This window comes from Neltuma alba, unplaced genomic scaffold (assembly GCF_004799145.2).
Source record: "Neltuma alba isolate B1F8T4 unplaced genomic scaffold, ASM479914v2 tig00007784_pilon, whole genome shotgun sequence".
NCBI classification, from domain to species: Eukaryota; Viridiplantae; Streptophyta; class Magnoliopsida; order Fabales; family Fabaceae; genus Neltuma; species Neltuma alba.
In genome coordinates this window covers 46490-67652 of record NW_021634864.1, presented here as the reverse complement: position 1 = coordinate 67652, position 21163 = coordinate 46490, and the positions used below count along the sequence as shown (strand labels likewise).

Sequence of the window (21163 nt, the reverse complement as noted above, 5' to 3'; positions counted from 1 at the left end):
ATGTTAAAGTCATATTATTGTTGAGATCTACTCTGGTAGACACAATCATACTCTCCAATTTGAGCCAGAAGCAGAATGGATTCACTTCTCCTGAAACCATAGTTTCAGATTATGGCATCAAAATTGATGCTATTTGATGACATTCTACCCAAACCATGACTTTGGGAGTCACCCAAACAGGCCCTAAGTGTAATATTGTGTACAAGATAAAAGGAAAAACAATAAAGTACACCACCTCTTTTATAGGTTGGCCAAAAAAAAAAAACGAAATAAAGAGCTAAGAAATGAAATGATGATATTATATTATATTATTTTTATTTATTTCGATTTATCCGACTGCAGCCCAAATCTTGAGCCTTCCAGCGGCGCCAATATCTCCTCCGCTCCGCGGACCAAATCCGGCATCAATCTTCGGCGAGTCCTGCCGCCGATTCCATGACCCTGACCCGATCCTCGACCACTGAAAGCGACGACCAGAATCGAAGCCCCACGGGAGCCACAGGCATGAGGCTCATAGTGCCTCTCCAAGGCGCAGTCCAAGGCAGAGGAGGCCTTCTTCTTGGTTCTGTCATCCCCCGTGCTCTCTTCTCAAACGGAACCGTTACAAAAACTCCTCGAATCCTCCATCCCCCTCTTCGTCCTCCTCTAATCTCCCGGACCTCCCTCGATCATCGTCCCGCACCAATTTGTCCAGCCGTGGATCCATTGTAGGAGAATCACAGGGCAACGAAATCAAATTATTTGACAATTCAAAGTGGTAACTCCAGAACGAATGAGAAACAAGATATACAAGAATTATCAGGGAAAATGATTCAGTCAAAGAGCATGCGTGAAGAGCAGCATTGCGTTTTGACCTTGATGGCTGCAAACACCCGTAGCTCCATAATTAAGGTGTGATTTGCTCTTAAATTTCGGACAGATTAGCTGTATCAATGTATAATTCAAACATCAGTTAACTATGACACTACTCAATTACGATTGACTTCAAAGTGCTCAGCAACATTAACAGCACTAAATTTGGAAAGTGTGGACCAGTGAATTCAATTATACTCTCACTTCCACAAAAGGAAAAGACAATCCAATCACCCAGCAACGTAGCCGACCGCCAGGTGATGAAGGGAAAAGAAGGGTAGAGGAGAGGGTGGAAGGGTAGAGGAGAGGAGGGGAAGGGTAGAGGAGATCTGAGAATCTGGGTCCTATAAAATCTGGATAACGCTCAGTGCCCAAACTCAGATCCCACGTTTTCAGAATAGCAAGGCAGCACGTTGAGGAACCCACAGCTCTAATCAATGTCGACCAAGCTAAGGTATGAGTTTTGAAAAGCCAGACAATGAACTGGAAATTGCCGATGACATTGAGAATAATTTCGTCTGGTTTCTGCAGGTTGGAGGGTAAGGTAGCCATAGTAACCGGAGGAGCCAGTGGGATCGGAAAAGAGTCGGTGCAGTTATTCGCGGAAAACGGAGCATCGGTGGTCATAGCAGACATCCAAGACGAACTGGGTCACCAACTCGCAGCTTCGTTGGCCCCACATAAAGTGAGCTACCATCACTGTGATGTGAGCGACGAGAAACAGGTGGAGCAAACTACAGCTTTCGCCGTCGACAAATACGGCCGCCTCGACGTCATGTTTAGCAACGCCGGCGTCGTAGGCTCCATGGAAGACATACTGAACCTAGACCTCAAGGCATTTGACAAAACCATGGCCATCAACGTCCGCGGCGTGGCTGCCACCATCAAGCAAGCGGCTCGAGCCATGGTGGCTCATAACATCCGTGGCTCCATCATCTGCACGGCCAGCGTGGCTGGTTGTGTGGCCGGATGCGCTCCCCATGATTACACCGCATCGAAGCATGCTCTGGTGGGCCTCGTCCGCTCTGCTTGCTGCGAGCTCGGAGCTTATGGGATCAGAGTGAACTGCGTGGCGCCATATGCTGTCGCCACCCCTCTCGTATGTGAAGCGCTTGAAAAGGGGGTAGATGAAACCGAAGCCCTTGCCGATTCTTGCGCTAACATGAAGGGTATTTCATTGAAGGCTTCCCATGTTGCTGAGGCTGCCCTCTTTCTTGCTTCGGATGAATCTGTGTATATCAGTGGACATAATCTGGTCATCGATGGAGGCTTCACTGTCATTAGTCGCTTCCCTTGATTTCTTGAGAACTTTCATGAAACGTTGGCTTTTTGCCTCTGTGATTGATGTGTTGAAGGTGTGGGAGAAGAGTGTGTGAGTGAAGTATATTTAAATAAGGTCTTTATCTCTCATTATTTCTAGAATTTGGGGTTAGCTGTCTTCCCAAAAGAGTTAATGTTTATATACATCGACTGCCCTATCATGGTCGATGCATTATATTCATCCTCCTAACCAATTGTTGTGCTTCAAATAAATCCATGCCTCATCATATAATAATTAGCCCGGAGTCTTATTTCACTCAGATTAAATCCACGCACAAATTGAAGTTTGATAGGCATGATTATTGTTTCTTTTAATACAGCCAGGTGATATTTATTAAATATTACTAACTAATTTAAATTTCAATATAATATCAACCCCTCTGTAGCAAGAGCAAGCGCTTCATCAGTTCATCCTACACCCACCCAAATCCAAAAGAGGTTGCCCATGCATTATCATACAAGGAGGGGTTTGATAATCCAAAGCACGAAATTTCAAATCATCATGAGTTTAATCTTTACAGGTACAAAAGTCATTGTAGTACAACATATATAGGAATGTCATAAACATAATTAATTGAATTGTAAGCTAATGAGAATTGATTTAAATAGTTTCAATGAGAAAAAGACTAACTATAAAATGTCAAATCTATTTATACGTAAGCATAAAAAACTATGAAAAGTCATGATATTTATAGGTCTGAGTATTACAATATAATGTTTTTGATTTTATAATTACCTAATTCATGAAAATTAAGTAATTTGATTATTTATCTATAAAAATTATGTGTCGGTTTTCTTTGAAAAATACTTCACTTTGTAATAAAGATATTTAGATGGGAGATATAAAGAGGATATGAAATATTATGAAATTAAAAAGAAAAATGTGATAAAAAAAAACTAAATACAGAGACAAAGTGACTCAAAATTCTAACGCGTAATCAAATTTCGTTTATCAATTATTAGGTCATATATATTAGAGCGAAGAAATGGTCTTTAAATTTTATGCAAAACACAAATTAAACGTTGCAGTGACATATAACTAGAAGTTTAAAAAAAAAAAAAAGATTTATAGTAAAACAATGTGCGAGGTTAATTAATATTGTGACATTGTTACTATTTATAGCAAGACCAGGTGCTTCGTCAGTTCGCTGCGCACCCACCCATTGGTCAGAACTAAAACTACCAGTCACGCACCAAGTGCTTGGCCATTATAACCCAAGCGAGCGACTTCCACAGCTTTTCTTTCTTCTTCCTCTTCTGCAAGATTAAACGCCAGGATGCCCGAAACGAGGTAATCTGAACATGACATTAGATTTCGTGTGTTTTGGCATTGTGGGAGTGGCCTTAAATTAATAGGAGCCTCATGGGTGGTGTGGAAGAAAATAAAGAAGCTGTTTCCCGAAGACAGTATGAGAGCAGATATGCATGAGAGCCTTCTGGTGATCATGAAGTAGACGCCACTGCATTGCCTTAAAAAGGTCATGTGAGCACCTCCCAGCTATGGACCAGTTGCTGGCGATGGAGACATCCTCCTAATTTGGAGTACTCTCGAAAATGGTTCCGTCATTGAAACTTAGAATTGATTTCTTGCAATTGAAGCATCACAATTTCTTTTTTAAATATTATTATTTGGATTGGTCTATTGCTCAAGTTAAATTCTGCTCGAGGTTGAATTTATTTATGTATATTGGACCTCACTGACTTGCTGCGGAATCAAGAAATACGATACTTGAACGAGATTCAACTCAACTAGTTCTTTTTAACTATCTCTTTTATATTTTTGTGACAGCACTAGAAAATGGCAGAGAAAGAAGCTCAGGGAGTAACAAGCAAAATAGTAAGAGTGAGGAGTAAACAGTAGAGGCTTTTTTAACAAGACCCTGCAAACAGTGAAAAAAGTTAAAATGCTACCCTGTAAAAAAATAATAAGAGAAAATAACATTAAAATTTCAATCAAGAAAATTAATTGCCAAAAAATTTCTTGAAGTCTTCAAATAACTAACTAAGAAATCCTAAGAACCTCGAGGGGGGAATCCAAATTCCCTCATCGATTCGATGAGATACTTAATTTGATTTTATTAATTTTATTTGAATTTAATTGTATCTAGCACTATAAAATATTTGAATTTAATTTTAGTGTATCTTGAAGAACTTTTTCAGCAGTACTCAATATTCTAAATTAACTAATTTTAGTGAAAATTTTTGTAGCACATCTGCGTGCACTAAAAATTAATTAATTAATTTAGGGCACTGGGTGTTATAAAAAATTATTTCAAGATGTTAGATACACTAAAAATTAATTATTAATTTAAGATATTGAGTGCTGTTGAAAAAATATTTTCAAATACTGAATACACTAAAAATAATGAATTTAAGACATCAAAAAAAAAATTAAGCATAAGAATATGGATGGGTGTGTTTTTGCGGGCGAGTGGATATATAATCAAAGCCTTGAGAATTTGTAATTTTTGGGAAAAATTTTGCACTCTGGCTGTGCATGAGATGTTTCTTAATTACCAATCATCAAAGTAAATAGAAATTAATATTTTACTATAATACTATTATTGATCCTTGTTATAAGATCCAGTTGACAAATGTGATAAAATTAAGGAATTACATGATCTTTCTAAAATACTTACACACACACATGTATCATTAAATTACATATCAGTTTATAAGCCCAACAAATTAGTTTTAAAAAAATGATCAATATAATATTTATTTAATTTTCTTAATTTTTTTAAATTAGTCGATTGAATCTTATATTAAAGACAGAAGTTAGTACTAAATATTTGAGATTATTTTAATTAAATTGACGTATAACTATTTAAATAATATCTATACCCAAAACTAGTATGTAATATCAACCAAATAATTATTTTCAAAATCACTTAGCATGTGAAATTCAATTCCAATTACAATTTGTTTCTCAAAAGAAGAATATTCAAACAACATATTCTTTAAAAGTAAGCTAGCGCTAAACTTAATTCATAATTACCCATGCAACCCTAAAAATAATATACTGGGATAGCATGAAATAATCATGAGAGTAAAAAAAATTTATAAATAAGCTTACAAATTATAATTTTAAAAAAATTATATTAATAATAGAAAGAACCGCATATAAGAGTTTTAAATGTGACGAACACCTCCTACTTTGATATGATCTTCCAATCAAACATCACAACGTAATCTTCCCACACGTTACATAAAAGGCATCTCCAGAACCACTCACCTCGATCACCTTCCACTTCGATACATCCAAATGTGACGACGTAGCACTAAGTTGTGAATAGCATGTTATTACTGTCAACAAACAAACAAGAAACCAGCGTCTAAGAAGCCGTGGCTTACGTTGTTGTTTCTGCACAATATAGACATAGTAAAATCTCCTAGCCTTGTTGAGAAATGGATAACATAAGTTCCTGTTGGAATTACCTCGTACAACTTGTCTCTGTGATACAAGAGAGCACTGCAATGAAATCCCAGTATGAAATTTTGCTCCGTAATTACATGCAGGAATCAACGAGTAGTGTTCAAGCTGGGAAAAGCTTTTAACAGGTAGCTAAGTTTAGGATTTGGCCATGATCCTCCAAGAACAACTTTGTAAAGAATCAAGGACAAGTTTTCCTCATATTCTTCCGTGCGACGCCATGATCGTAGAATGTAAACTGGGCAGATCGCCACATTCTTAGCTGAGATTGAACAATATGTAGTTTCTTGAAAGAAATAAAAGATGATATGCAAATGGTTTTCATGAAGTGGATATTGTGATTAGGGGAAAAAGAAGAATAGGCGTCTCAGTTAGAAAAAGGGGATCAGGGAAGTCGTCAAATTAGACAAGATATTAATTAGGAGATCTGATCTCGCCATCAATGACGGATCATAATAAGAGCTTTTTAACTGTTTTGTTTGATGGTGTCAAAAGACGGAGTTTCTTGAAATGAATTTTGAAGATGATCAGTACGGTCCAGGATATTGCAGAAGAATTGCTCAAATTCCCAGATGAGAATCATTGTAAAGCAAATTCAATAATTTTTGGGAATTGTCAATTATCTCACAGATTTTATCTCTCATGTATCCAATCACACTAGCCACCTGTCCAAACTTTTCAAAAAGAATCTTTCTGTATGGGGAGTTTTCTATTTTTCTCTCGAAGTTGAACTGTGAGAAAAACAAACATGAGAGGAAATTACCGAGACTATGCGCATTTTCATGGTAGAAAATTGTTTTCCTATATAAAATTTTTGAGAGAAAAACCTGACAGAAAACAAAAAAATGCTACAAAAAGGTTCTAGGAAATCCAGTAACAAATATGAAGTCCCAAAGGGACCTAAGTGCAATTTAATGAAAGGCTAAAAAGACATCTCTGCCCTTGTAAGAAGCACCCAAAGCTGTTGAAAATTTGCTCTATTTCAACCTGAAAATCGACACCTGTTTGCAGAAAGGAAGAGGAAAAAATACCCAAACTTCATCATGTTCTTCCTTACTCCCATCTGAAAATCTTGCTCACTCCACTAATATCAACCATTGGCAAAAACTGCTTGTGTTCTTTTGTTTGATGTGTGTTGGTCATCTAAGTTGGAGTTTTATCATACGTGGATAGAGTGATAATGGGTACTCTATTTCTGGATGTATTGTGGGTGGGTTGAAAACAATTTTGCTCTGTTTTGGTATGATTCAACAAGAATTGATGAAAAAGATGAAGTTTGATGTGGGTTGAAACCCTTATTGCCAAATAAGAGAATAAGTTGTCAATATAGGCCATGATAATTGTCAATAGAGCTCCTTGACTTGTCAGTGATCACTGTGTTGTGCAGGTGTATATTAATTGGTTTGTCACGCTTTTGACACAATGATGATGAGCTTCAATGATGATGAGCTTCCCTTAGCTCATTAGCAAAGTTTACAAAAAGGAGGAAAAACAGGCCATGAATGAGGGTGAGCAGTCACATGAGGCAAAAGAAGAATATGGGCAAAAGAAAGGCCTCTTTGAATTTTTTGTAAATATCATGATATACACAAATAGTTCATTTGATACTAGATATATGCAATTTTATGTTTATTTTCAATGAGTTTTAAAATTGGTGTAATTGCATTTATATGAAGTTGTGAAAGAAAGTTGGCTATATTACATTCTGATGCATAATCAGTTGTTATTATCTGCACCTTTCATTGTCAATGCACCTTTCATCACTTATCACTCATTGTACCATCAGTTGTCAATTTATGTGTTGATCTAAGTTTGAAAAAAAAAAGAAGGTGATTTTATGTTACACAAAGCTAAACAACGTCATATAATATCACAAATTCCCTTAAACTAATATATTTTTGTTATAATGTGATATAGAATCATTATTAAAAGCTAATTATCACTGATAAAGATTATAAAATCACATGTCACTAATGACACATTTACTTGTTAATGATTTCAGTAGGACTTATCAATTATTGCACTATTACTTATCAATTTATCCGCTGATATAGGTTTAAAAAATGTGAGTTCAAGTTACTTAATATCTAGATTAATATGTGAGTTTTTTTTTTTGTTAACTTAAGTTACTTTGTTTACTGTGATTTACAATAAAGACCACCTGATCCTTACATATTTTCTTTTTTTTTTAAGTGATTATTGTGGTGTTCATATCTTGTTATGGTTATATTGTTTATTTTTTGAAAATAAAAAGCAAACCAATTCTCAAAATTACATATATTAGCAGAAGAATTGCCAAGTTATGGTATTACTATGAATAAGTCAGAATATAGAAATTAACAATTGATGCAAGAAATATTGATTCAAATTTGCAATTAAATGGCCTTTTTTAAAAAACTTAAGCAGATTCATATGAACAAATAAATTGACAAGTTATAATTATGTGATTGGCAAGTCACTATGCTGCCATTAACAAGTGAAAGTGCTATTAATGACAAGAGATTTCATAATTTTCATCAGTAATAATTGACTTTTAATTAGCAATTCTAGATCACATTATAACAAAAATGTATTAGTTTAGAAGAATTTGTGATATTATATGATGTTGTTTAGTAGTATGTAACTTAAAATCACTTTTTTTTTTTTTCAAACTTAGGGGGTGTTTGGATATAACCAAACCATGGTTTGGAGAATAGCTTCTGGAGAATAGATTCTGGGGAGAATAGATTTTTTGAAGAATAGATTTTGTGAAAAAGTGATTCTGAGCAGTGAGAGTGTTTGGATAGTTGTTACCAGAAACACTTTTTACATGTACAAATTATTAAAAAAGGCATAAGTTAATATGATAATTACAGAAAAAATATATTTTATGATATATTTTAATTTGGAGGAATAAAATTGTTGATAATATATTTTTTATTAACATAATTAATAATACATAAGATAATATAATTAATAAATAATTAATATGTATATATATTTATAAGATATAAGATTAAATATATTTATAAAAAAATATGTTTATAAAAAAAACAACAAGATACATATCCTATAGGCTCTCACACTCTCCCTTTTTTTTCCAAAAGCAAAATTTTTTTGCTTTTTCCAAAACCATGGTTTTGACTCAAACCATGGTTTTGGTTTTTGGGTGATTTTTTCCCAAACCATGGTTTGGGTGATGGTACAAACACTTGATGGTGCAACGAGTGACAAGTGACGAAAGGTGCATTGACAATGAGAGGTGCAGATAATGACAACTGATTATGTATCAGAATGTAATATATAATCAGCTTTCATTCACAACTTCATATAAATGTAATTACATCAATTTCACGACTCATTAAAAATAAAACATAAAACTGCATGTATCTAGTATCAAATGAACTATTTGTGTATATCATGACATTTACCAAAAAGTTCATGTCATCACTTCTATCTACAAAAAAAATCCTTTTGTCATCATTTGTTTAGGTTCAAAAAGGCCTTTCTTTTTGCCCATATTCTTCTTTTACCTCATTTGACTACTCACCCTTGTTCATTGTCTCTCCTTCCTTCTTTTGTAACCTCTGTCAGTGAGCTAAGGGCATAGAAGCTCATCATCATTGTGTCAAAAGTGTGACAAAACCAATTAATATACACCTGCACAACACAGTGATCAGTGACAAGTCAAGGAGCTCTATTGACAACTATCGCGGCCTATATTAACAACTTATTCTCCTATTTCGCAGTAAGGGTTTCAACCCACATCAAACTTCATCTTTTTCATCAATTCCTGTTGAATCATACCAAAACAGAGTAAAATTGTCTTCAACCCACCCACAATACATCCAGAAATAGAGCCCCCATCATCACTCTAGCCACTTATAATAAAACCCCAACTTAGATGACCAATACACATCAAACAAAAGAACACAAGCATTTTTTTGCCAATGGTTGATGTTAGTGGAGTGGGCAAGATTTTTAGATGGGAGTAAGGAAGAAGAAACATGATGAAGTTTAGGTATTTTTTTCCTCTTCGCTTTTGCAAACAAAGTGTCGATTTTCAGGTTGAAACAGAGCAAATTTTCAACAACTTTGGGTGCTTCTTACAAGGGTGGAGATGTCTTTTCAGCCTTTTATTAAATTGCACTAAGGTCTCTTTGGGACTTCAGATTTATTATTGGATTTTCTAGGACTTTTTTGTAGCATTTTATGTTCCATGGGACCCTAGTGTCATTTTTCCTAAAATTTATTGACAAGTGAAGAATAAGCAATGACAAATTCAGAGTAGGAAATGACAATAGGTTCAGGCTGATCACTTGTCGTTAAGACATTTTAGTAATTAAATTTCTTTTATAGAATTTCTTGATAATTCTCCCTTAAAACTTCTTTAAATGGAAATGTTGCTTTTCGTATATTGGAAAAATCCCTAAACGCCTCTGACGGGAGCTCTATAGCTCCGTTAAACACTCTCTCTACTCTTATTTATAAGTTTCAAATTTGACAATGTATATGATCCGTTTGATGAGCTTTAATTTGAGTTGGTCTTAACATTTAACATTTTTTTTAAATATTACTCTTAATTATTATCTTTTTCTTTTGTCATACTCTCTTTTATCACATTTTTCATACATTCTCCTTCATCCTTTTTTCTATTTATTATAAGAATATATTTGAAAACAAAAATATATATAACCTATTTATTATTTTTAACTAATTATTTGTTATCTGTAAATTAGTTATTTGAGATCCTTCCATTCCATCCACTACACGACTTTAGAAATGGACTGCTTTTGATTCTAATTACGATGGCTAGCTTTGTTTAATGAAAAGACCTTCTGATCCCTAAGGCAACACTTCATGTTGAGCTGGAATTTTTAATGGTATTTTTTTTATCATGTAGGATGACTCAATGATAACTCGTAATGAATTATAAAGAGTAAGAATAAAATTGCCAAGTATGAAAAGGAATAAATCATAGACTAAGCAAGTGATTTAAAAATTAAAAGATTAAGTTATATTGACTATAGTTAAGGAATGAGTTTTAATTGAGTATAAAAATTTTAAAACTAAAAAAAAATTCCAGTGAAATACTACCTCCAATCCTTAATATAAGAGCTAGTTGATTAATTTAAGTAGATTAAGAAAGTTTGTTGAGTTAGTTATTTGTAATAATTAGGTGTTGTCTTTCCTAAAATATCCTTGTTAATAATGTATTAGCTAAAGCTACCATTTAATTGAATCTTTAACATGTGTAACTACTATAAGGACTACTTTAAAAAAATAAATAAATATGAGAGATAAAGTACTTCATCTTTTTCTTATAAAAAAACAATTAAAACTTGGGAGAATTACAGTTAGGTTTTAAGGATAGGATTTAATTACTCTAAAATTTATTAACAAGTAAAAAGTAAGCAATGCCAAGTTTAGAGTAGAGAATGACAAGTAGTTTAGAGTGATCACTTGTCACTAGGACTTTTTAGTAATTAAATTTATTTTTTAGGATTTCTTGATAATTCTCCCTTAAAACTTCTTTAAATGGAAATGTTGCTTTTCATATATTGGAAAAATCCCTAAACACCTCTGGCAGCAGCTTCGTTAAATACTCTCTCCACTCCTATTCATAAGTTTCAAATTTGACAATGTATATGGTCCATTTGATGAGTTTTAATTTGGGTTGGTCTTAACATTTAATGTTTTTTTTAATTTTGCCGTTAATTATTTATTCTTTCTCTTTTGTCATACTCTCTTTTATCGTATTTTTTCATACATTCTCTTTTATTCTTTTTCTCATTTATTATAAGAATATATTTGAAGATAAAAATATATTTATAACATATTATTACTTTTAAATTAGTTATTTGAGATCCTTCTATTGACCACACTACTTTAGAAATTGACTGCTTTTGATTCTAATTACGGAACTGGCTTTGTTTAATGAAATGACCTTCTGATCCCTAAGGCAACACTTTATGTTGAATTAGAATTTTTAATGGTATTTTTTTTTAATCATGTAGGATGACTTAATGATAACTTGTAATGAGTTATAAAGAATAAGAAAAAAAATTGAAAACGAATAAATCATAGATTAAGCAAGTGATTTAAAAATTGAAAGATTAAGTTATACCGACTATAGTTAAGGAATGAGTTTTAATTGAGTATAAAAATTTTAAAACTAAAAAAATAATTTTCCCAATTAAACACTATCTCCGGTTTTTAATATAAGAGATAATTGATTAATTGAAATATATGAAGAAAGTTTATTGAGTTACTCTCTCTGTCTCTTATTATAAGATCTAATTTTTTTGAATCGGTCTATCTCTTTTTATAAGACCATTTTTTATTTTGTCCGAGTATTTAATGTATTATTACTTATTTTTCCCATAATTTAATGCATTTAATACATTCTTTTTCTTTATTCATCTCACTATTACTCTTTCACATCTATCCATTTATATATAAGGATATATTTGGAAAAAAAATGTATTTGTTACATCTTAATTGCTTTTAACTAATTATAATTGTTTTCTTAAACAATATAATTTAGTTAAAAAGATCTTATAATAAGTGACGGAGGGAGTAGTTATTTGAAATAATTAGTTGTTAGCTTTCTTAAAATATCCTTGCTAATCATGTATTGGCTAAAACTATCATTTAATAGAATCTTTAAGATGTGCAATTACTATAAGGACTACTTTAGAAAAAATAGATAAATATGAGAGACAAAGTGAATTGATGTCATATATTTAAAACCAAATTAAAATTCAAACTAGTTTTTATATTAAGGACCAGATATGATACTCTCTCCCGTCCTATTTATAAGCTTCAAATTGGGGGAGTAGTATGGTCCATTTTATAAACTTCAATTTGGTATTTGTCTTAACATTTAATTCACTTTTTCTAATTTTGCCCTTAATTATTCATTCTCTCTCTTTTGCCATAATATCTCTTATTATATTTTCCCACATATTCTCTTTTCTTTTTTTCCTCATTTATTATAAGGGCATATTTGGAAATAACAATATATTTCTAGCTTATTTATTGATTTTAACTAATTTTAACTAATTATTTATTATCTATAAATTAATTATTTGAAACTTATAATAAAGGTGGGAGAGTATTACCCAAGCCCTCTCTTATCTTTTCATTTTTTCTATGCTGAGGCTACTTAATCCGAATCAACCAAAAAGAAAAAAAGAAAAAGAACTTTTGTCGGTCATCCATTCTTTTTAGGGGTCTCTTGTCTATTTCTATGACAACATTAAAAAATGATAGGAAATCAACAGAGAAGTTGATCTGGTTGCAAAGAAATCGATTTATAACCCATAAAATCATAAATTAGAACCCCACTGTTGATGTGAGGATTTTATTGGTAGATAATCTGTAAATATTTCTGTAAGCTCTTTAAGGCTAAAAGTATACCATGGCTCTGATGAGCCATTGAAACCTAACTCCTTGAAACCTTTTTGTGAAAAAAAAAAAACAGCAGTGAAAGAAGCGCAGAGTAACAAGCAAAATAGTAGGAGTAGGAGTAAACAGCGGCTTTTTAACGAAGACCCTACGAACAACGAAAAAAATTAGAATGCCACCCTGTGAAAAAAATAATAAGAGAACAATACATTAAAATCCCAATCCAAAAAATTAATTACTAAAAAGTTTCTTGAAATCTTCAAATAACTAACTAAGAAATCCTAAGAAACTTGAGAGGGAGGAATCCACATTCCCTCATCGATTCGATGAGATACCAACTTTCTTTCTTTTCTTTATTTAAATTTAATTTTATTAATTTTATTTGAATTTAATTGTATCTAGTACTAGTACTATAAAATATTTTTTTAGTAGCACCCAGTATTTTACATTAATGAATTTTTAGTGCATTCTAAAGAACATTTTCAGCACTCAGTATTGTAAATTAATTAATTTTTAGTGCCAATAGCACCTAATACCCAGTAAAAATTTTGTAGTCATCCGCTAAAAGTTAATTAATCTCTCTAAATTAGTCAATTGAAGCTTATATTTAAGATTATTTTAATTAAATTGACTTATAATATGGATATTGTGTAACTGTATATTTATTTGTATATATGGGATACACTATAATATCTTGACATATCTTGTCTTTGAATTAAAAGGCTTAAAAAGAAGAGGAAACACAGCCTAGTAGCCATTGGCGATGAGAAGCATTAAACCATTCTCTGGTCCATAAAATTTAATTAAGTTGACCATTATACCCTTATCATGGTTCGGTTGTTTTTTCCCCTTCCACTTTTATTTTCAAAAAGGCTCAGAATTCACCATTTCTTGTATGTATTATTCTTTTTACGGTAAGAAAGGCTAATCTTATTTTTCTTCCTTGTTCATACTTTGCATCATATTGTTTTTTCTTTTCTTGTTCTGTCACAATTCTTCTTCTTTGCCATCGATCATTGTTTTCAATAGAAACAAGGAGGCTGAGAATGAAGAAAATTTTAAACGGATAATAAAGTTACATAATACTTCCTCCGGTTTTAAATGTAAGACCCATTTTGTAATATAAATTATACTATAAAATAAATCTTATATTTAGGACCAGAGGAGTAATTAATAATTTTCCATAAACCTCCCAATCACCAAACAAACAAACAAACATGGAGGTAAATTAAGTCCTATTTTATACATGCTCGTAAGTATATAGAAAGAGGTTCATTCATGGTGTTAGGAGATGATAGAAATTCTGCCCTCATTTTTGGAGTTGGGTGAGAAATCTTGGAAGTCGAAAACTTATCTATCTTCTCCAACAATTTCGGAGGCTCCCTGGGATCATATCCAGCTACAGCACTTAAACACATCCCAATGTAATCTGCTTCAAACTGTTGCCTTAAACAAGCACATCGCATTATTGCATCACAAAATGGCTATGCTACGTACTTTTTTAGAAGGAGAATTTTATCTCCAACCAAAAAAAAAAAAGAATGAGAATTTTACCACTACCCTCACTCCTTAATACAAGAGCCATATAACTAATTTGCATATATTAAAAAAAAAACTGGTTAAATTGTTATTTGTAACAAATCTGTGTACTGACTTTTCTAGAATACTCTCTTTAATTATAATGTGTTGAAATTACTTTTTGGTAGGAAACTCTTTAATACTACTTTTGTTCTTTAATAAAATCCAATTGACCAATTTGAAAAGATTAAGAAAGTTATTAAATTATTTAATTATAACATATGTTACATGATCTCTTTAAAATAATTACGTGCATTATTAGATTATATATTAATTTACAAGTGAGATAAATTAGTTTGGAGAAAAATAATAAATATAAATATTTAAAGTAATTAATTAGTAACTTTTTCAATCTCTTTAAATTAGTCTCAAGAGCCTACTTATTCGCTTTCTAATTCTTACGAATCTCTCTCTCAAACAAAGGAGAGAATGTATACAGCTCAACTGAGTTTTATATTAAAAATCAAAGATAGTAATATGAAAATTACAAAATTAGGTGACAAAGTAAATTGAAGTCTTATATTTAAGACCGAATCTAACCTCCAACTTAATCTTTTATCAAGGAATGGATATAGTATTTCAACACATCCAAACCTGACAATAAAGTCATAGAGCCAACTAAAAGATGTCCAAAATTAATTAGTAATTGAGAGTGAATATAGCTTACTTCCAAAAGATACGCATGACCAAATCAACATAGTTATACATGAATGCATCCCCCAAGCCAATTGGATTGATTCGATTGAGTATGGTCTTCATAGCTGCAAAGCAATATGCTACTGTCAAGTTTTCAGCAGAATGTCGAGCCAAGATATGCCCAGTCTAAAACAACATAACATACCAAAGATGAAGATACATAATTAATAAGGACCCAAACGACTGCAACACCCTGTGTGTGTATATAGGGGAAATACTCATATGAAATTTCTTATATCTATTTTGTCAAATTCTTTAATCACAATTAGCCTCATTTCCTTTTTTATTTTTTACTTGGGCTTACATTTTAATAATAATATTTTAAAAATTTTAGTATTAAGAAGTAAATTTATCCTGAAAGTTTTCACTCAAGAACATTAGGTATCTAAAAAATTTTTTAGAAGCAAATGTACTTTGAAAATTTAAAATCATTGTAATATTGCCCCGTGCCAAAAAAAAAAAATTAATGTTGATGGTCACGGTCCAAAAAGTTAATAAGAGTTTATAAAGAGAAGAATATTAAGTCAAATTATAAACCCTAGGTGAACATGTTCGTAGGTGATAACTATTTAAATAATATCTATACCTAGAACTAGTATATAAATATCAACCAAACAATTATTTTCAGAACTACTTAACATGTGAAATTCAATTCGAATTACAATTTGTTTCTCAAAACAAGAATATTTAAATGATATATTCTTCAAAAGTAAGTTAGCACTAAACTTAGTTCATAACTTTTCATGCAACCCTAAAAATAACATTATAATAACATGAAATAATTATGAGAGGAAAACGGATTTATAAATAAGCTTACAAATTATAATTGAAAAAGAAATTCACATTAATAATCAAAAGAACCACATCTAAGGGTTTCAAAATCTAAACTAGAAAATCATAAAAACTTACATATGAAAAATTAAAACTCTCATTACAACTCTTATAGGTTAAAGCATGGATTTAAGCCGCAACATCTGTCCTCAAGAATAAAAGAGACTAGCCACTCATGCCACTCGTGACTAGAATCAACACATCATATTGATAAAGAGAGAAAATGAAAATATAAAGATGAAAATAGAGAGAATCTGACTCTTTCTTCACTCACTCTACAACTTTCACAAGCTAATGAAAACTTTTGGGATAAACCTACGCCTTAACCCAAAATTTTAACTCAAGAATTTAACATAATAGGCATAAGTAACTTGACCTAGGTAGTATTGTTATATAACTCACGTCCAACGAGGAATGCTATCTCTGCGTCACTGGTGATATGCTCAAGCATCCAATCAAACATTACAATCTTCCCACACGGTACATAAAAAGGCATCTCCAGAACCACTCACCACGAACACCTCCCACTTTGATACATTCAGATGTGACAACGTAGTACTAAGTTGTGAACCTTATCATTGGATCTCAACCTCGTATGCATCAATCATGTCCTAAGCTATTCGTCTCACCGTATTGCTTTCAGGGTGTGTATCAGGCAATGTCTGTCTTCAAAAGACTCTTTCTTTTCCTGAAATACTTCTCTCTATTTTTCCTCAATATAGACTCAGAGAAGAGAATTAAACGAGTCCGTTTGTGATAGGGAAAGATTTCCGAATGATCATAATATACCTTAACACAAAACCCTGAATAACATGTTATTACTGTCAACAAACCAACAAGAAACCAGCGTCTAAGACGTCGTGGCTTACGTTGTTGTTTCTGCACAATATAGACATAGTAAAATCTCCTAGCCCCGTTGAGAAATGGATTACATAAGTTCCTGTTGGAACTACCTCGTACACCTTGTCTCTGTGATACAAGAGAGTACTGCAATGAAATCCCAGTATGAAATTTTGCTCTGTAATTACATGCAGGAATCAATGAGTAGTGCCCAAGCTGGGAAAATCTTTTAACAGGTAGCTAGGTTTGGGATTTGGCCATGATCCTCCAAGAACAACTTCGTAAAGAATCAAGGACAAGTTTTCCTCATATTCTTTCGTGTGACGCCATGATCGTAGAATGTAAACTGAGCAGATCACCAAATTCTTATCTGAGATTGAACAATAAGTAGTTTCTTGAAAGAAATGAAAGACATTATGCAAATGGATGGTTTTCATGAAGCGGATAATGTGATTAAGGGAAAAGGAAGAATAGCCGTCTCGGGTAGAAAAAGGGATCAGGGAAGTCGTCAAATTAAACAAGATATTAGGAGATCTGATCTCGCCATCAAATACGGATCATAACGAGAGCTTTTTAACAGTTTTGTTTGACTTTTCAAAAGAAATACTATGTCCAGTCTTATATATAAGTGCTAGTTAACTAATTTGAATATATTAAATAAGTTTAGTTAGTTAGTAGGTGTTCTCTTTCATACAATATTCTTATTAATCAAGTATATTGGTTAGAACTATCATTATTAAAAAGAATAAAAAAAATGGATAAATATGAAAGACAAAGTGGATTGGGGTATTATATTTAGAATCATAATAAAAATTAAAAGAGATCATATACTAAGTACCGAAGGTAGTAGTATTTTGTTCTTGGAATTACTTTTTTGGAAAAAAATACCGACAGAAACTTTCTGAAAATTGGTACAGGACTTTCTGTTATTTTAGTTTTCTATTTTCCTCTCGAAGTTGAACTGTGAGAAAAACAAACATGAGAGGAAATTACAGAGAATATGCGCATTTTGATGTTAGAAAAATGTTTTCCTATCTACAATTTTTTGAGAGGAAAACCTGACAGAAAACAGAAGATGAATTAATATTCTAGTAAATATTCTCCAGAAAAAATTGGATAGAGAAAAATACACATTTAATCAAAGAGGAAAAACTTCACTTAGAAAATTTTAAGGAAAAAATAATATTATATTAGAGATTCTCTCATACTTTTTTGAGAGAAAATTTCCAAGAAAAATATTTGAGAGAAAAATACACACTTTGTCAGAAAGAAAACTCAGTGGGGTACTAGAGGGAGATCGCTGGTGAGTTTTGTAAAACACATTTTTTCTAATCCGTCAGATATTAGAAGGGTTAATGAAACTTTTGTAGTTCTAATTCCCAAAAAATCCACCTGAATATTTCAAAGATTTGCAGAATAAGTCTTTGTAATGTGGTTTATAAAGTGATTACCAAGATAGTAGCTAAAAAGCTTTCCTTCCTCAAGTTATCTCTCCCAGTCAGCGTGGATTTGTTCCAGAATGATATGGAACTGATAATATTATAATAGCACAAGAGGTAATTCATTCTATGCGTACAATGAAAGGGACAAGAGGCTTCATGGCCATTGCTCATCTTAGTCAAGAAAAACTGCTTAATGATGAATGGAGGCCAATCATCCTCACCAAAAATGGGCCACCTATTTCTCATCTTTTCTTTGCGGATGATATTATTATGTTTTCGGAAGATTTGTTAAAACAGGTAGAGACGATTAATCAGTGTTTGGATATCTTCTATAAATCTTCTGGTTTGAAGGTAAATTCTTCGAAAACACGCGTCTACTTTTGACCTCATATAAACCATATGCAGAAATTAGTTCATTTATGGGATCTACACAAATAGCTGATTTGGACAAGTATTTGGGTATTCCCTTTCTACATGAAAGGGCAAATAAAAATTCTTTTAAGGAGACCATTGAAAAAGTGAAGCACTGACTTAATAATTGGAAGACAAATTCTCTGTCTCTTGCTTGGAGAACGACATTAATCAGCTCTGTCTCTTCTGCAATTTCGAGCTATACAATGCAAACGGCACTGCTTCCGTTTTTTCATGTGAGACTCTTGATAAGTGTAACCGAAGCTTTCTCTGGGTCAATACAGAAGACAAGAAGAAGGTATCACTTGTTGCTTGGGATATGGTTTGTCAACCTAAAACTAAAGGGAGCCTAGGCTTGAGACATGCACAGTTACAGAACCGTGCCCATCTTATGAAACTTGGCTGGAAACTTATTCATTGTCAGGATGATTTTTGGGTCCGTGTTATTCGAGACAAATACTGCTGCGGTAATGACTTAATGCCAAAGATTGACATGGAAAGAAATGGATCTAATGTCTGGGCTGGCGATGCACTACATGCGGAGATATGGGCATGTCTGCATGGACTCAGACTTGCTTGGGATAGCGGGCACCGGCGAATTATACTGGAATCTCATTCGAGCAACGCTTTGAAGTTGATCTCTGCTCATCCAGATGAACATCACGCGGATTACGAAGTCCTCAAGGAGATTTTAGAGATGCTGTGTCGTGACTGAACAGTTAAGCTTCAACACGTGAATAGGGCATGCAATAAAGCAGCTGACTACCTGGCGAAACAAGGACTTACGACTTTTAGTGGTTTTCATGTAGTTGTCTCTGCACCTAGGGAACTTACAGCGATTTTGGATTCTGATCGTACAGAGATACGCGATGGAGGGGGCTTGATGTAAGGTTGCTTTTGTTTATTAAAAAAAATATATATATTGGAGAGAAAACTTCACTTAAAAAATTGTAAGAAGAATGCGTATGGTTTTTCTAATCATCATTTATATTGTAGTTTGATTGTCTAAGCTTATATCAAATTCAATTTTATTACTTAAATTTAAAAAATGTATTTTTTTAGTTTCTTAATCTTAACACTGTTAATCTCATGTAATAAAATAAATATTTACTTTAAAAAAGCTGTGGGTTCCAGCCTTCCAGGTGATGTAGGGAAAAGAACGGTAGGGGAGAGGGTGGAAGGGTGGAGGAGAGTATCTTGATAGGTAGAGAAGGGGAAGGGTAGAGGAGATCTGAGAATCTCGATCCTATAAAATCTGGATAACGCTGGGTGCCCAAACTCAGATCCTGGGTTTTCAGAATAGCAAGGCAGCACATCGAGGAAACCACAGCTCTAATCAATGTCGACCAAGCTAAGGTATGAGTTCTGAAATTAATCCCAGACACAAGCCTCTAATCGGCCAACCCTCTTAGACAAACTATTCTGTAAAAATGTGTATGACAAATATCATAAATGAATGTATCAGAGGGATGACTACTATCCCCATTTCATAAACAAGATCCTGAATATATATGAGATTTTACATCAAAATTAGAAAATATTGATACCAATTTATATCTATTTTTTGAGCACCTAACCATTTTCACAAGATTTTAACTTTTTTCTTTGGTTTTTAAGGGATTAAATTTTAGATTCATGTGCTTGGTTTGTAGTCCCCTGTCATGACACTGGCGAAGGGATTGCCTCGTACATTGTAACTGGGATCTTGAAGAGAAGTGCTGCGGCCTTGCCTGGAAGAGGAGTGTGCTGTGACTAAGGGGTCTAAACATTATGAGCCAGATGAAATGAGCAAAAACAAGAAATTTGGACTTGGCGAATCATTAGCTTGGATGGATTTGGAACCTCTTGCGTCTTTTGGATGTGTTTTGGAAGCTTTTTCCGTATTTTGAATGTATTGGGAACTTCTTGCTTATTCTGGATGTATTTTGAATAAAATCTGAAGAAGGTTAAATCTGTTTGGAACCATTTTAAATATGAATATGTAAAATTTATATAAAAATTCATGTGCTTGGTTTGTAGTCCCCTCTCATGAAGTGAAATTATGTAAAGCATATTTTGACAGCATCAAAACAATATGCTTCGACAGCATTACGCATTTTGATGTTACCCAAAATCAGACTGATGAAATATATTTCAATTGATTATATTTGTCTTTGTCTCACTGGGCATTACACCATTATTTGACAGCATCAGAGTATATCATACTTGCTACTACAAAACAGCTTCAAAATGGCTTACTTTCCAACATAAAACCACAAATTATTACATGAATACAATCAACAAAAGTAAAATGACAACAAATAGCCCCACTTCCATAATATAGTGCATCTTTATTCTTGGCGTGAGGCCTTGTATTGCCTTATTTTTCTCT

General features: G+C 32.8%; 1 protein-coding gene across 3 annotated transcripts; it reads left to right on the top strand.

The window, feature by feature from the left end:
* The first annotated feature begins 1256 nt into the window (after nt 1-1256).
* Nucleotides 1257-20791, top strand: LOC114753217 (short-chain dehydrogenase reductase 3b-like). 3 transcript variants are annotated; one of them, XM_028941880.1, is made up of 2 exons: nt 1257-1306; nt 1384-2380. In XM_028941880.1, exons 1-2 carry the CDS (start codon nt 1290-1292, stop codon nt 2147-2149), a joined length of 783 nt encoding a protein of 260 aa, XP_028797713.1. In that variant the 5' UTR covers nt 1257-1289; the 3' UTR covers nt 2150-2380. The 3 variants fall into 3 exon arrangements, 1 of the variants encoding a protein (XP_028797713.1); XR_003740979.1 differs by lacking the exon at nt 1384-2380 and adding an exon at nt 20445-20791 and having other exon boundaries at nt 1270-1306; XR_003740978.1 differs by lacking the exons at nt 1257-1306; nt 1384-2380 and adding exons at nt 20063-20148; nt 20445-20791.
* The last annotated feature ends 372 nt before the right edge of the window (nt 20792-21163 follow it).